At 35.6% G+C, this 16,473-nt stretch overlaps 3 protein-coding genes and 2 non-coding genes across 5 annotated transcripts; 1 reads left to right on the top strand and 4 right to left on the bottom strand.

Moving 5' to 3' along the window:
• Positions 1-885: 885 nt before the first annotated feature.
• On the bottom strand, positions 886-3,920 carry LOC143465729 (large ribosomal subunit protein uL13-like). The gene is made up of 6 exons (XM_076964187.1): positions 3,835-3,920; positions 2,581-2,653; positions 1,931-2,063; positions 1,561-1,681; positions 1,263-1,445; positions 886-1,004 (listed from the first exon to the last, which is right to left on the bottom strand). Exons 1-6 carry the CDS (start codon positions 3,853-3,855, stop codon positions 915-917), a joined length of 621 nt encoding a protein of 206 aa, XP_076820302.1. The 5' UTR covers positions 3,856-3,920; the 3' UTR covers positions 886-914.
• Positions 1,123-1,213, bottom strand: LOC143466316 (small nucleolar RNA Z195/SNORD33/SNORD32 family). Its single transcript, XR_013118761.1, has one exon. It is a non-coding gene; the product is annotated as a small nucleolar RNA Z195/SNORD33/SNORD32 family (small nucleolar RNA).
• Positions 1,785-1,875, bottom strand: LOC143466315 (small nucleolar RNA Z195/SNORD33/SNORD32 family). The gene has a single exon (XR_013118760.1). It is a non-coding gene; the product is annotated as a small nucleolar RNA Z195/SNORD33/SNORD32 family (small nucleolar RNA).
• A 1,493-nt stretch (positions 3,921-5,413) lies between the features above and the next one.
• On the top strand, positions 5,414-8,652 carry LOC143465346 (60 kDa heat shock protein, mitochondrial-like). The gene is made up of 7 exons (XM_076963579.1): positions 5,414-5,610; positions 5,720-6,357; positions 6,496-6,640; positions 6,848-6,969; positions 7,210-7,392; positions 7,553-7,713; positions 7,897-8,652. The coding sequence occupies exons 1-7, from the start codon at positions 5,490-5,492 to the stop codon at positions 8,255-8,257; spliced, it is 1,731 nt and encodes a 576-aa protein (XP_076819694.1). The 5' UTR covers positions 5,414-5,489; the 3' UTR covers positions 8,258-8,652.
• A 2,193-nt stretch (positions 8,653-10,845) lies between these two features.
• Positions 10,846-15,136, bottom strand: LOC143465531 (lysosomal phospholipase A and acyltransferase-like). The gene is made up of 7 exons (XM_076963872.1): positions 14,413-15,136; positions 13,788-13,941; positions 13,565-13,683; positions 13,174-13,278; positions 12,531-12,758; positions 12,070-12,368; positions 10,846-11,833 (listed from the first exon to the last, which is right to left on the bottom strand). The coding sequence occupies exons 1-7, from the start codon at positions 14,603-14,605 to the stop codon at positions 11,612-11,614; spliced, it is 1,320 nt and encodes a 439-aa protein (XP_076819987.1). The 5' UTR covers positions 14,606-15,136; the 3' UTR covers positions 10,846-11,611.
• Positions 15,137-16,473: the final 1,337 nt, after the last annotated feature.

Raw genomic sequence — 16,473 nt, 5'->3', positions numbered from 1 at the left:
TGTTCTTTTGTGCCGATTTTCCGTAACTAATTTTTATGCAATCTGTCCAAGAAAATTATTACCAAGCTAGTTACCTTAGTTAGAGGCTAAGTCATAGGTCAGTCGAGTTATTCGGACAAAGTGATCCAAGTAAAGTACAGTAGTATCTAAATTTAGGCTTCACAGAAAGTAAAACCACTATTTATGTCAAAAAACCATTTAAACTTTTAAAAAGTTTGCTTTCTTTTGCTGGGCAGTATGCGTTCACGCATGTAAAACTTCAAAACACTATTACGTGTTTGGAATGGAAGGAGAATTTGTTTTACCTTGAACCAAAATCTAATTAAACTCTGATTCAAGTCAAAGAATTTATGCTATTTCTTTGAAAGAGACTCGAATCAAAACCGACAAAAAAGGGGCCCATTACCACGTGTTTAAATCATGAGTTTGCGTCGCTCGGAAGTATAGAACTTCGTGACGAGTAGGTTGTGTTTCTTCCTAGAGCATGAGCTCTCGCGAGCGTAACCTACTTCAAAACAATTCCAACTTGATTGAATTCGTCTGCTCGAACAAGTACGCACAAAATATATACTGTACCATTAAATCAAAACAGACACATTTTAAAGCGATATGTCCAAACAAAGACAGTATAATCACCGCGTGGTAGGCGCCAAATTTTAACCAGAAAATTAAACGCTTTTGGGAAAAACATAGTTATATTATATCCAGTATCAAAAAACGTCGATAATCTTGAGACGCTTGAGATATGTTAAAATATTTCTTAAGGTTTGGGGAATGACTTAAAAATAATTGTGTAAAATAGACAGTGTAAAAAAAATTGTTAAATTAGCATTAGCCCCTTCCAACGAACCACTAAATTATTACTCCAATAAAACATTCATAAACTGTGTGATTCAAAATTTTATTTCACGAATCTAAACCGTGTAGTAACCCATTGACTGAATTTCAGCATCGAGGGAAGAAATCTTGTCTTGAACGTTCGCTATTGCTTGCTTTCGCAGTTTCTGCATAAATGTGACAGTTATAAAAATCACAGAAAAATACAATGAAAGAATTTGTGCTATTTAATGTTCTTAGATAGAAAATTTGATCCTATTTCAACAGTGATCTGTTTAGTGGCCATGTGTTTCAGATGGTAGTGCATGATTTGTCACATTGTCTTGTTAAAGATTTCGAAAATTGATTCTGTGGTAAAGCAATCATCACGAACACAATGGCCAACTGCAACTTTCAAAAAAAATAATGTCCAGATTTATACGAACCTGCTGTTCCTGCTTTTTATCCCAATACAACTTGGCTCTCGCCTTTCTTTTCTCTTCAAGTGATTCGATGATGCCTTGATATTTCCATCCAACTTCGTGAGAAAGTCGTGAAAGTTCAGCAAATTTTCGCTTGGGCTTCAGTTTTACAATTTTCATGCACGAAGGCACAATAAATCGCTTTTTCTAATTATAAAAAAACAAATCATTGTTCCCTTTAAATTATAACTCATCAGTATTGCAATTACCAGACGGATTTAGTTAGGAACAAATACATTATACAGCTTGACGAATGTAGAACCTTGTCATATGGTGGAGGAATACCCTCAAAGACCTTCAAGCGGTCCAACGCCTCAGCGCCACGCTTCAATTTGTGGGGCAACATACCACGAATCGTTCTCCATAATATTTTTGATGGAGATCTGGAACAGAGTAACTGAAATTATGACGATGACAACTAAAATTCAAAATGATATAAGACAATATCATTCATCCAACTTAAAAAAAAAACTTTTCAAAAAGGTAAGTGTCTCAGATGGTAGTGCATGGTTGGTCACATATTCTCTGAAGAGATATTCGAAAAAATTCTGTGGTGAATACATTCATCACTGACACTTCAAGCTAAAGCTTTTAACGAATAAATGAAGCTTAAAGTACACAACAATATAAACCTGAAATGAAATGGACCACGACTTGGGTTAGTCCTGATTCGCTTTTTGAGAAAATCTAAATACTTCAATTTGTTTCTGTAGAAGTTTCCAGAAATGACTATTCCCTCACATCGAACCACAACAACACGCTGGCCTGCAAAAAAGTGTTTAACTGAAATTGTACACTCTGACATATTTCAAATTTAGACATTACAAGTAGAGTTGAAACCTCTTTGTTTGAGGCAGTGGTTTCCAGAGCGCGGCAACAAGTTGCCAGGTGCATGCATAGCTTGTTAATAAATTTTAAATTAGTTTTCCAATAAAGAACACAAGTGACAGGCTTTAGTGAAATTAGTTTTTAGGGTTGTTTTTTGTCAGAATGAAATCGTTATTAAGTGACAATTGTGCATAGTAGCAAAACTATAAACTGATTTATTACAAACATAAGGAGATATGATAACGCGTAAAACTATTATATCATGAAACGGACAGCAGCAAGTACTAAACTTAAATAGCCTGTATCTTAATAAAATGGGTGGAAAAGAAATAACTAAAATAAAACTGCACATCCTACGAAAACCATGTATATACATATTACCAATTTTTCATAACATCCACATCAGGTTACTTTGTTGCAAACCGCAAACTACGAACAAACAAAGCATACTAACCATTTAAAAGTGACTTGGCCACCACAGCGGCCAGCCGGCCAAGCAAGTGGTTTTTGGCGTCAATCACCCGTACCTGTAACATGAAAATAAGCTGTTAGAAGCCGCTTTACTAAGCAGAAGAAATCAGTACTTCATTATATATAAAATAGTAAACTGGATCTGTTTATTTTTTATATACATATATGCTTATTCTTTTACATGATACTGTGTTTACACTAATGGTTATTTTCAAGTTAACTGACTTTTTGATTAAATACAGCAATAATAAAAGCGATTTTAAATTTCTTGCCTCAGAAAATATGTTGAAAACATTGCAAATTGCATTCAGGCAATGTAGGAAAGCATCATCGGCAAGAACAGAATTTATGGGATGCAGTGTTAATAAACTATTAAAAGTTTCTACAGTCAAGTCGGAGTTATGTTTCAAATCATATTTTATGTTAGTACTGTATGTGGTGCCACATTGGTAAGTTTTGAGAAATCGGTAGCTCTATAAGATGAAACAAGAGCCATTGTATAAGTAATAACTTTTATCCTCCACGCACAAAAAAAAATCCCAGTTTGGATAATATCTCATACAAGGAGGCTGGTTTCAATTTGATTTGCTTTTAAGCAACTTCCATGCACAGTACACAAAAACTGACATTCTGGATTTAGCCTCAGAATGGCACATTAATTTTTTTTAAATGCTCACGTTAGAAGCATCAACCAGACTGGAAAATGCGGCAGTTTTTGATGAGATATCATGCAATTGAGTTATAATTTTTTGTCATCATAAACTGTCATTCAAACAATGTTTCCTGTGCATACTGATGATTCTCATGCATGCATGTGCAACACTGCCCATTGGAGCATAAAAAGCAGTTTGTGGATTTCGAAATTTTAACTGAAGCTATCAGGCTATAAATTCAGAAGTTTGCCTAAAATTTAAATTATAATTTTAACTATAAACTTTCCATAGGTCAAACTTAAGTCAAGATTATGACAAGCAAAACTTAGACAGCTGGACTGTCGTAATTAACACTTAACAGAAAATCTTCATTTAACCTATGCAGTCATAGCTGTTAACGTCCAGCAGAAATTTGGTTTTTGCAACATGACATACACGAACACGGCTTTATTGATCAATATTCAAAACAAATTAAAAGAATGTAAATTAAACGTACCTTCCTTTTCACAATAAACTTTCACATAAGTGAATCAAAACATCCATAAAACACAAAAATACTTAAAATGTAGTAGGACAATAAATACCTTCTGGAACCCGTCGGCCATCGCCTTAGAAAAGAGAGAGACCACGCACCGATAACAGTGACGTCTTGGTCTTGTACACCAATCAGAGTATACATATCTCATTTGACGTCATTATTGCACACATTTTTCATTTACGAAAAGGTTTTAACTTAAAAATTTTAAAATTTCCAATTAGTGAATTTTGTAAATTTTCCATTTAATTTAAAATTAATTAAAACAATTTTACTTCAGTGATGTACCAATATTTGAAACAAAATGTCTTTATTTAATGAATAAACTTGGTTTTGTTATCATAACTTTATCGTATTTTGAATTTTTTATTATTTTTGTCACATAATATGCTACTTTGGAAATATTTATCTTCTACAAATACTTGAGCGTTAATGTTAGAAATCAATTTATTTTTTAAAATCAGGACAAATGATTGTTGATTCTTTTCTATATAGCAATGTAAGTTTTGAGTACATTGCAAATATTGAGTGATTAATTTTAAAGTCTCAGACAGAATTTAGTAAAGTCAGTAAAAGTTAGACTTTTTCAAGAATCATCTTTTCAGTTTTTTCTTTTAAAACCCAAATGAGAAACCAATTTGCTAATGCTATCGCGTCTGGGGCTTTTGTTTGTTTATGACGTCACGTTACGGATGATGACACAGTCTAGCAATTTCTTTGGCCATGTGTGATGCGCAGCACGTGTTGGAGAAGGTTAAAGAAAACGTGTTAATTAGCAGAAGCGAAATGGTACATGGGGTTGTGGTGATAAACGCACGACTTTTTTTTATTAAGAAAGGGTGTTGAGGTTTAAGTCACATTTATTTTTATTGAAGGCTGCTGTTAATCAATTTTGGAAGAGATTCTAATGTCAAATCACAGTTTTTTGAAACAAAGCGCATTGCCTATATTTGTAGGTTGCCCCCTTACTGGAATCTAGAGCCTTTACGCAGAAGATCTACAGCAGAAAACCGAACGCAGTTTTTACGCTGGCAGGTTTAGGCGTACATACTGTCTATTTGTTAAGTTAACGGATTTTTTGAACAAACTATTTTATGGTATTATTGACGTTGCTATAAACTGTTTTGGTGCATGGCGTAAATCTTGTGCCAACGAAATTGATTCATTCATTTAATTCGCCTTAAATGTGCGGGACATAAAATGTCCCTACACAAGTTGTCACAAACTTAATAGCAATACACATGATAGTTACCACAAACAAAACAAATTAACCAATTCCATTATGGGGTTGGCATGTGCGATTGTGCACACGGCCACTGTAAACATCTAAGTGAAACTTCTATGTTTTAACATGTAGTCACCTTTTAATTTTAAGAACATGATAATAACCTCGCATCCATGCCATCGATTTACTTGGATAGCATTATTTCAAATTGTCTTATGTAAGAGCATTATATATCTTTTTCATCCCCAACTAAACACCGTCTTGGCCTTATTTCATCCCTTGCTAGGCCTAGTCTTTTTTTCAATATTTTTGATCATGTTCTTGCATTCCTTTAAATGAAATTAATGTGGGCACCCTTCATCGTAGAAATTCTACTACGCTACAAGAAACCAAATTTACAATGATTATTTTTTGGAAAATTTAGAATCACTGAAGTAGTTACATCATCCAATCTCTTTAGAATAGTTTTGCAAATAAAAATGTATCGACTAGCGAAGTTAGCTAAGCTTGGTGCTCGACCAGCCTTGCGTGTGGCAGCACAAAGAACTTATGCGAAAGAACTGAAATTTGGTGGACAAGCAAGAGAAGAAATGCTTGCAGGTGGGAAAATTGTATGAATCTCAATTATGTTGTTGTCGAACAGTGATACAGTCTATACATGATATGGTGGGTTGTTAATGTATTGGTTTCTTTATTTGTTACATTTCAGGTGTCAATCAACTCGCTGATGCTGTTGCTGTGACGATGGGACCCAAAGGCAGAAATGTCATTTTGGAACAATCCTGGGGAAGTCCCAAAGTGACCAAAGATGGTGTCACGGTTGCCAAGGGGATCGAATTTAAAAACAAATACAAGAACATTGGAGCCAAGCTTGTCCAAGATGTGGCTAATAATACAAATGAGGAGGCAGGTGATGGCACAACCACGGCAACTGTTCTTGCACGTGCAATCGCTCGCGAGGGATCTGATAAAATTGCCCGTGGTGCCAACCCAATTGAAATGAGAAAAGGTATCCAAAAAGCTGTTGAAACTGTTATGGACGAACTGAAGAAATTATCGAAGCAAGTCACTACCCCTGAAGAGATTGCACAAGTAGCAACAATATCTGCAAACGGTGATAAAGAAATTGGTGACCTTATCTCAGAAGCAATGGAAAGAGTTGGAAGAAACGGTGTCATAACTGTAAAAGATGGTAAAACCCTTCACGACGAACTTGAAGTTATCGAAGGAATGAAATTTGACCGCGGTTATATTTCACCTTATTTTATTAACACCGCCAAAGGACAAAAAGTTGAATTTCAGGATGCCTATGTGCTTCTGTCTGAAAAGAAAATAAGTTCAGTTCAGGTCGGTTCCTGTTGCTGATGATTTTGCATTTCATTACATTAGTCGTGAGATTGTCTATTTAGATCTGAAAAATGGATAAATAATTGCTGTGTATTAGTTGCATATTACTCGTGGGATATAATTGCAATTTGTTGATAGTCTATTGTTCCTGCTTTGGAATTGGCAAATTCCCAACGCAAACCATTAGTTATCATCGCCGAAGATGTTGATGGGGAAGCACTCACTACACTTGTCGTTAATCGTCTAAAGGTTGGATTGCAAATTGCTGCAGTTAAGGCTCCAGGTGAATTGAACTGAGCATAAATGTTTTCAAGTCGATACATGACTAGCATTTGAAAAATTTTTTTGAATATTTTGTGTTTAGCTCAGACATATGGTTCAATTATTATTATAAATTATGCAACATAGGTGGTAGGTATATTCATTTCTACATCTAAGATAGGTTGGATTAGCTTGTAACAATAAATCTCAATACTATCCTGCACTACAGGCTTTGGTGATAACCGTAAAAACACGATGAAAGACATGGCAGTGGCCACAGGTGGCTTGGTGTTTGGTGAAGAAGCTTTGGAACTTAAAATGGAAGAAGTTCAACTTCATGATTTAGGACAAGTGAGATTTTACTTATCAACTCAAGGTTATGTTCATTGATTAAACTGTAATTTTAAAAAGTTGTAGGTACATGTGAGTTGTCAATTTTTATTTTTTGAATTTATTGGAGTGGCAGCAAATTTTTAACAAAGTAACTGATAAAATATAAGTCTAATATTTTAGTGGCTTAGGGCAAACCAAATAACCAGCGGCATTCGCGCATTTACAACACAGTTAGTCATGTTTCCTTTTCCTGGTTAGGTTGAGGAAATTACTATTACTAAGGATGACTGCTTATTGCTTCGAGGAAAAGGTAAAAAGGATGACATCGATCGACGCGTGGCGCAAATTCATGAGCAGCTGGAAGCTACTACCAGTGATTATGAAAGAGAAAAACTGAACGAGCGTCTTGCCAAACTTGCCAGTGGAGTTGCAGTACTGAAAGTAAATGTTAAACATTATCTTTTCCACCAAGGGATTATATCGTAATTATCGATTGAGAGCATTTTACGAAATATCCAAGTAAACTGCAAAATAACAAATGTAATTGTTTTGAACTAAATGTAAATGTTTTGCAATTAAAATTCATCGCGTTTCTTTCAAGGTTGGTGGCAGCAGCGAAGTCGAAGTTAATGAGAAAAAAGACAGAGTGACTGATGCCCTTAACGCCACAAGAGCCGCCGTTGAAGAAGGTATTGTTCCAGGAGGTGGTGTGGCTCTGCTTCGATGCCACAACGCTCTGTCCAATTTAACTGGAGAAACAAAGTATGACATTTTCAGTCCTAAATCACTGTATCCATATGACCAGTGACGTTTTTGCAAGTTACTATTTTAAATAATATGTACTGTTACAGATTTGCTAAAAGTGAGCTGAAGTGACCAGTTCACATATGTTGCATTTGTTTTGTATTGACAACATTCCTAATCATCGTGTTACTCTGCTTTAAGGGATGAGCAAATTGGGGTTGGCATCATCCAAAAAGTTCTTCGAATCCCTTGCGCACAGATTGCCGATAACGCAGGGATGGAAGGCCAGCTGGTTGCTGAAAAACTCCTCCAGGAATCTGGTGACTTCGGATATGATGCTCGCGAGGATACCTTCTGCAACATGATGGAAGCAGGAATCATCGACCCAACCAAAGTTGTCAAACAAGCTCTCCTTGATGCATCTGGAGTTGCATCTCTGCTAACGACGGCCGAGTGTGTCGTGACTGAGGAGCCAAAAGAAGAGCCCCCGATGCCAGCAGGTGGCGGCATGGGTGGTATGGGAGGCATGGGTGGTATGGGCGGAATGGGAGGTATGATGTAAGAATGGTTCCAAGACTTCCCAAGAGAGTCTTCCCTCTGGTTCTTGAGTGCAAACTGTTCGGTAAACTCAAGTGTATCAAGTGCTGCTTTTGTATTTTGATAATTTACATAATTTCATCCAACACAAACTATGCGACCAACTGCACGTTGCAGCTGCATTGTACCTGTGGCAGTCTGCTATTTCTGCCTTTCTAAAAATGTTGCATTACACCGTTCAATAATAAACTACTTCGAAATACTTGTGAAATATGTTTCCTTGTGTGTAACGCGTTATTCTGTGTAGCATCATGTAAAATAAATTTTCTCGGGTCGCGAGTCACTCTCATATATCGATGAACTGAATGTGACTAAAGGCCGATTCTAAACTTTATAAATTAATAAAATCATTTTGGTTTATCTTATTTTGTGGTGTTTATGATAGCAATGGATGATCTTTTGAAAACGCGCAGAATCACTTTCATTGGAATAGGAAATGTAACGCGACGATTAAACAGCAATATACTTTGAATGTAACGTTAAGTTATTAATCATAAAATATGTTTCTATTGCGAAACAGAGCTGAAGTTTAGTGATATTTTCTTGTTCCCGGCAAGTTGTCTCATTTCATGATTAATCTGTACAGATCATTTCCTGATGCTAAGTTTTTGGTACAGTAGTTGTCTTTCTGCATGACGATACGAGATGATTTTCAATTGAGCAATAAGCGAATTTTGTGGACCCTGTGATTAGGCATGTCAGTTCTAAAATATCAAACCAAGTCGAACATTAATGTCTATCTATCTTATCCGTGCTTAAACAGCCAGATGCAAAACCCACATTCAATATCGACTTCTAATCATTCATATTGTTTTGTGGCCATTTCGCCATAAGTAGGTCAAAGGTCACGCAGCCCATTGCTTAAGACACGCCGTTAAGGAGCTAAGTTAGGAAAATGAGTGTGCGCAAATATTGAATTCAGCTATTTAAGGTTTAACTAAAGTGAGATTTAGATAAGAAAGAAGATTTAGGTTAGTATGTTATAACTAGGGCCCGCAAAAGTCAATAAAGTCAAAAATTTTTAAGGACCTCGTCTGACCACGAATCAAAGAATAAAGTTGTTTTCAGCACCTAGGGGATTGTTTCTAAGAAGTTAATAGGTCAAAATAAAGTCAAAATTTACAATAAAGTCAAAATTTTCAATAAAGTCAAAATTTGTCAAAATATGGCTTTTTACAAAGTTTTTGTGTTTCTTGAGAGTAATTCTTGTAAAAATCCTCGTGGAAGCATTATAAATAGGGCCCGCAAAAGTCAATAAAGTCAAAATTTTTTAAGGACCTCGTCTGACCACGAATCAAAGAATAAAGTTGTTTTCAGCACCTAGGGGATTGTTTCTAAGAAGTTAATAGGTCAAAATAAAGTCAAAATTTACAATAAAGTCAAAATTTTCAATAAAGTCAAAATTTGTCAAATTATGGCTTTTGACAAAGTTTTTGTGTTTCTTGAGAGTATTTTTTGTAAAAATCCTCGTGGAAGCATTTTAAATCAGGAACTGCGACACAATTAAACCATAATAACCCATAAAAGCAGGAAATAAGTCACAATGCCCACTTGGATCAGCAGTAACTTTTATCGCAAATTGTCCATTGTTTATTCATTGCTACGTATTTAAATAATCCTTATAAAACACTTCCTCTTCATAAACGTGGTATTTTCGAAGATCAACAGTTTGGATTTTAGGAATAGCCTACTGACATTCTGTAATACAAAAATGCCTAAGCAAGCTAAATCGTCTTCAGCAAAAGTTAGACAGATTTGTCGAGATTTTTCTGATGAATTTAATGCAACTCCCGGGGGTGATTTAAGGTGCAATTTTTGCGAGGTTATAGTGAAGTGCGATAAAAAGTATTTTGTTGAAAGCCACAGGAAAAGTAAACGCCATCAAGCTGGATTGGAGCAACAACAAGCATTCCCTGTTTAATTTGCTGTTTATTAGAATTTACCATGCGGAGAAAATCGAGGCAAAGTGCCCTTTTCACAAGGACAAAATAACACAAGCTACCTAAATCTATCGCCAAAAAACACGACACACTTTTTATAATACATAAAACACCTTGACTTTTCGACAAAATATTACGTTTGGGTCTGAAATCGACAAAATATTATGTTTGGGTAACTGGAGGAAGAACTGTGGCCTCTACAAATAAGCAATTTCGTTAGGTCAAAATAAAGTCAAAATTTGATAAAAATAAAGTCAAAAAAAATTTTTTTTAGGTCAAAATAAAAATGGCCCTAGTTATAACATACTACCTTTAGTTTCTATTCGATACCTAACAGTCCAGCATCTCTGCAGGTACGCTACAACTTTTTCTAACAGCACAATTCTTTGCAATTTTAAATCAGTTGTACTCGCCCCTCCTCCCTATCAGTAGCAAATAACCACATCTTCTGACAGACTGTTGAACATTTTGCAACAGAAATGTCTGCAAGCAAAATATTTGCGTCTACTCCGGTAACAGTCTTTCTGATTCTTACAAATTCGTTTTCGCAAGAATTTGCTTCCGGAAAAGATTTGAGACGTGATCCTAACCAGGTAATAACAATGCTACAGTATTTCCAGGACAATGTTTTATTTTATGAAAAAAATAATTAGTACGGAAATTACACATGCGTAAAATAAGGTTGCCCAGAAAAGTGCAGCAGAATTATATCCGGACATTTCATTGAAAACTGAAATGTATAAAATCTTGCACGCATGATGAAGCACTGGATAGGACATAAAACTGTAGAAATACGACCAAGCGAGTAAGACGAGCGAACAGCAATTTCAAAATTAAACACTACCAGTAAAATCGCCTATTAGTAAATAATAATTAATTAATCTAACACAACGTAAAAGCAATCTATTAATTCGACTTACATGTTATGAGGTAATCGCAAAATAACTACAATATATACACATACTTTTACCACAATTGATGTAAAATTTCTAGCTTTTAAGCCTAACAGTGAAGAGCAAACTGCACTAAAACAACTTCGTTGACAAGTATTCCGGAAAAAATTTTTAATAATAGGGCTGATTTCGTACGTTATAGTCAACTACAGAATTGCGTTTTGGAAACATATTTTTAGCAATAACTACTTCTCCTTTCACTAATCACCGGCTATTGTTGAAAATTTCTTGTCCGGTATACTTATTGACAATTGTTTTTGGTTTAAAGTCAAATAATTCTGCCACTTGCCTTTAACATCAGACGTTTGAAAGCTGAGGTTTTTGACTAACAAAGTTGTTGACAGTTTTTTTACAATAAAAGTTTGCCATAATGCAAAAGAAGGCCAGGCACAAGAAAATGAGAAAAAAGCATGAAACAAGCTGTTGTCATCTAAGCACAACACCCTTTAAGTAATAGTGTAACGTTGAATTCCACAGGATTTGAACGTGTGTGTTACCGGGAAGTTCCACTTTGTGAACCGGTTGCTTTTGTTCATCTTTCCATTTGAGGCAAGCTGATCCACTCCAAACATTTACGGTTCCATCTCCGCTACCATCCACCAATGATGGAGAGTCATCAGGAAAAATAACTTCATCGTATATCAGCGTCTAAATGAAAGAAGTTTACTTCTAATGACTGCATATTTTCTTACTTTTTGTTCATTATTTTTCAAGTGGCATTATTTGTACCAGACAACTACATATCTGCGGATACGTTTAAGGGGCCTAAACACAAAATAAAATCTTTTGTAGAATATTCATCTCTGCAAGGTTCTTAACATTTTACACGAGTACAAAACATATAAAACCGACAATCATTCAGTGGAATAAATTTAATTTTATACCTCAGCAGTCGGTGTCTGTGACGAATAAATACAATGAACAGGAACTGATGGAGCACTCAAAGATCCAAGAGCCATCCCGTTGTCTTTCCACATATCCCAGCACCATTCACAGTCGATTCGTTCAAAAAGCTCTTTGTAATCGTGGACCGTATAATTCTTACCCAAAGTTACAACAATGGTTTTCTTATTCTCAGGCCATAAGTCTGGCCTAGGTAACATAAATGCGAATGCAGACGCAGTCCGAACAACATTACGTAGTTTAAGTACAGGCAAGGCCCAGTCGTGCCCTTCAGTTTCACCTGGACAACAATAAAATGATTTAAAACTTTAACGACTTCAAAAACCCACGCAGAAAATTCACGTCATATATTGCGTTATTTATCCCATAATGTATAGAAGTAATACATACATTAAGTTTTCCAAAAGCACAGGCACCTTTAAGCCATTACAACATTATTTACCTGATGTCAATGCTTTCACTGCTTTGACTGATCCTAAATATGGGGAACTTATTGACACAAAAGAATCTACAAATTTGTCTTTCCATGCTGGGCTTTTCCTTTGCAACATGTAATAAATGAACATATTTCCCATACTGTGACCGAGAATAACAACCTTCTGATTGTTATTACTGTAGTATGCTTTTTCTATTAACGATGTTAAATTTTTGAAGAAATCTCCATGCTGGTCTGGAAATAAAAACAAAATGCAATATCACAACATTGTTTGTCTGGCAGCAATAGTAGCCGATTGAAACTATTGGCTCAGTAGCTGAGTAGTTCGAGCACTGGCCTTTCAATAAATGCGGCTCAGGGTCTGTGTTTGATACCCAGTGGAGTCATACCATTGTAATGCCTGTGGGCAAAGTATTAACAATCCTAGCTCCTGTTCAGTGGACCTGGTAAGCAGTTTAAATTTGGAAAATACTGTATAAAAAGAATTTCAAAAAACAAAATAAAAAATATGAGACAATCAAAACTTGCACAAAGGAAAGCTCAGTAGCCGAGACTTGAGCGATTGAGGAATCATCTCCAGGTTTAAGTCGGGCACAGATTTTCCTCAGTTTGAGGATAAAGATCATCATACCATATACCAAACACTCACAAGGGGCAATGCGCCAATCATAAGGTGCTCCAAATAGATCTTTTTTTTTTCTATAACCCAAATTACAGGTCATGTAGTCAACCAATGGTGAAAAATATGGACTTCCTGCAAAGAAAACATAAAACTATTTAATACATTTGTGTCGAATCTGTGCTAACATAGGATCCAGTAAATGAGATTAAGAAAAAACAGAATTTTAAAGCTTTAAAGCTAAATTGTTTAGCAAATGAATTTGCAAAAAATTGACACTTTCTCAGAAACTAATTCATATACTTTGGCTTTTCGGTTTAGCAAAGCCATGTATACATATCTATGCGCAGTTTGTCTTTTTTGTATGAGTTGCATGGTGTGTTTACTGTTCAAAATGTGTAACAAGCATAATATTATTTACCGACTGCATATTTGTCCTGGTCCAAATAATCAAAAGCGGTAGTGGTACCAAAATGAGGAACACGTGTATTGACACCTGGGCTATCTTTAACTTTTCGAGTCACATTGTTGTATACCATTCTACAAAATATGATATGCATTTCAAGTTCTTTTCCAATAAATTGCATCATGCATGTCCACAAGTATATATATTAAACATTTGGCCAAAGCCATTTCTTACTCACTTTATATTGTCAACCCAACAGTCAACAACCAAAGGCAAAAGCTGTTCAAGGTTGAGCCACAAACTATACCAGTCCGACTTCTTTTCGCAGAAATAATATGGTACATTTTGTTTGTCAAGCTTGCCTTCCAATTGAGAGCCAAGTACTCCAGGTACTAGAAACATTAAAAGCATTGAAATAGTGAGATCACAACCACAAGTGTCGAAGACAATAATTAACTCTTTAACAAAAATAGAAACAACATGTTCTTGCACACAATATGATAACTAATGACTTCTCTCTTCATTTTTACATTGCTACATCAAGATCGAGTATACTGAATTTAATTAATTAATTAATTAAACTAAAATTATTTTGACACACAGTGATATCTTTTTTATCTCACAACTCCTTATCATTCAGATCTTCAATTTAAAGTCAACTACAAAGGACTTGAATTATCAACAATTTGTCGAAATATTTCTCCCATTTGGAAGTTTAAAAATTCTACACATTTTTCTTCTTCGCATGCAATGTCTGACCCAGAATAAAGCCCTCATGTATACATCTTTTCATTAATCTCTATATATATATATATAAAACATTCGTATTATAAAATACAAAATACTTCAGTTGATCAACTCACCCATAACAAGTGGTTTTCTTTTATAATTATCTGGGGGGACACATGTTTTCAGCTTTTCACCTTTAGCATAACCCACTTTAACTTCACTTTGTTCGTTTTTGTTGAACGAAACTACATTTGCTCCAACTGCACGTAGCAGTATAAAAGCAATATAACAAGAAAAGACTAAAATGGTTGACTTTTTGTATCCCATTTATTTAAAGCTTCAGTAACCATGCAGTCTACAGATCTAATTTTGCTTGACGTTACCACACCTACAGCAGAATTCAGTATATTTTTAAACTATCCACATAAGCTTTATAGACTAGTTTGCAGTCTAAGTAGAACACGCAGCAAACATGTGACATTCTAAAACGCGATATCATCAAAATCTATGGTAAAGCCACTTGACAGCTTGATCTTATTAACCGAACCTTTCCTGTGCTGGTGGCGCGACCAGAAAAACAGGTCAGTCCTACTAACCTAAATAAAACGACTTTTCTTTGTTTGCTTAATGAGATAAGTGTACCAGACATTTCCGACAGAAAACATTTAAACAGCCCCAAAAATCTAGAGCTAACCTTTTTGTCAGTCCTAACCTACAAGGCTCGGTCGGGCATCTGTCAGTCTGAAATGCTATGTTAGTCACATTGCATACATCCTGAACTAAGCCATCTTTCTAAACTGCTAGTTAGTCTTTAAAAGATTGTACACATAGCACGAAAACTATCTTTGGCACTTATCGTAACATAAACTGCCAGGGTGAATCTTTAGCTCTAAACATAAACAAAGCCTTCCTGCCACTATGATTCGCGCAATATCGCGCAACACGCATGACTTATTTCATAACCACTGTTCTAATCTTGACCAATCACGCGCGTTACATGAAAAGACCACACTATCAGCTGTGTAACTGGGGTTACTATCGGACATTCAACTTTAGTGGAACTTATGACACAAAGAAAAGACTAGTGCCGTTTTACAAATTTGTCATGTAAAGTTCCTTTTTCATATAAGAAAGTACAGTACTGCATCTCACCATCATTTTGGTCTATTTTTGTGGGCATGTAACTGTGTATTTTAACAATGCTTTTATTGTGTAACAATTTAGATGACGTCACGCCTCCAACACCTTTATTCCTGTAAAGTAAAATACAAAATAGGATATAAACCCACCATGTTGTTTGTTGAAAGAAATGGCATTGGCTCCAAGAGTGTGTAAAAGTCATAGGCATAACGAACGGGAGTTTTTGAGTTACAACGTTTAGTTTTGTGTATTTTTTTGCCCCTTTGGTGATAGGTACCATCCCTGCCATGGGCGCAGTTGACTCCGCTCTATGTATGTTGTTTAGGGATGTGCCGTGAGGAAGATTATTCGGGTTCATGCGAACCCGAATATTATGAAAGTCGACACGAACGAATCCCGAATCTATTCGTATTAGAACCAAACAATAAAATTTCATCCAAAAGTTGTCAAGTCTTGCTTGGAACATGATTTAATCGAAAAACAAATCGCTTTCTTTTGTAAAATAGTGTTTAAAAAACGATTGAAAAAGCAAATTCGTTAGGAAAACGAACTTCATTGTAAGTACGGCTGACTCTAGTTTAGCTTTGTTGGGAAACTAGATCATCATTTTTAATAAAAGTCAGTAAATTTGTAAGTAATATTGTATTCGGGTTCGCCATTGTTGGTATTCGTGTTCGCCCGAATCTTCCATAAAGGCGATATTCGGCGAATCTATTCGGGTTTGGGTTCGTATCGGCCCATCCCTAATGCTGTTACATTTTCCATTATTTACATCGATTTCCATTTGAATCTTAGTTCGCCTAGTTATCGATTCGCTTGTCACTCGCCTCGTTGGAGAAAAAAGAGTTAAATTTGTCGTGTTATTACTGATTTTGCATTGGTTATCGCAAGGCTTGCTGTCGAAACGCTTTCCACTTTGTAAGCAGGCGGTCATAACTATCCTAGTTGGAAGCTGAGTTCAATTTTCGTTTAACACAATTAACGGTAGTTCTGTTTCCCGTGAAAGCGGTTGATTCCGGTTCTATATGGTTGCCCAGATTTTAGTAGCAGCCGGC

Source organism: Clavelina lepadiformis, chromosome 7 (assembly GCF_947623445.1).
Source record: "Clavelina lepadiformis chromosome 7, kaClaLepa1.1, whole genome shotgun sequence".
In the NCBI taxonomy this organism is placed as follows: Eukaryota; Metazoa; Chordata; class Ascidiacea; order Aplousobranchia; family Clavelinidae; genus Clavelina; species Clavelina lepadiformis.
Note: the sequence above shows the minus strand (reverse complement) of the source record. Positions and strands in the feature narration are given on the sequence as shown.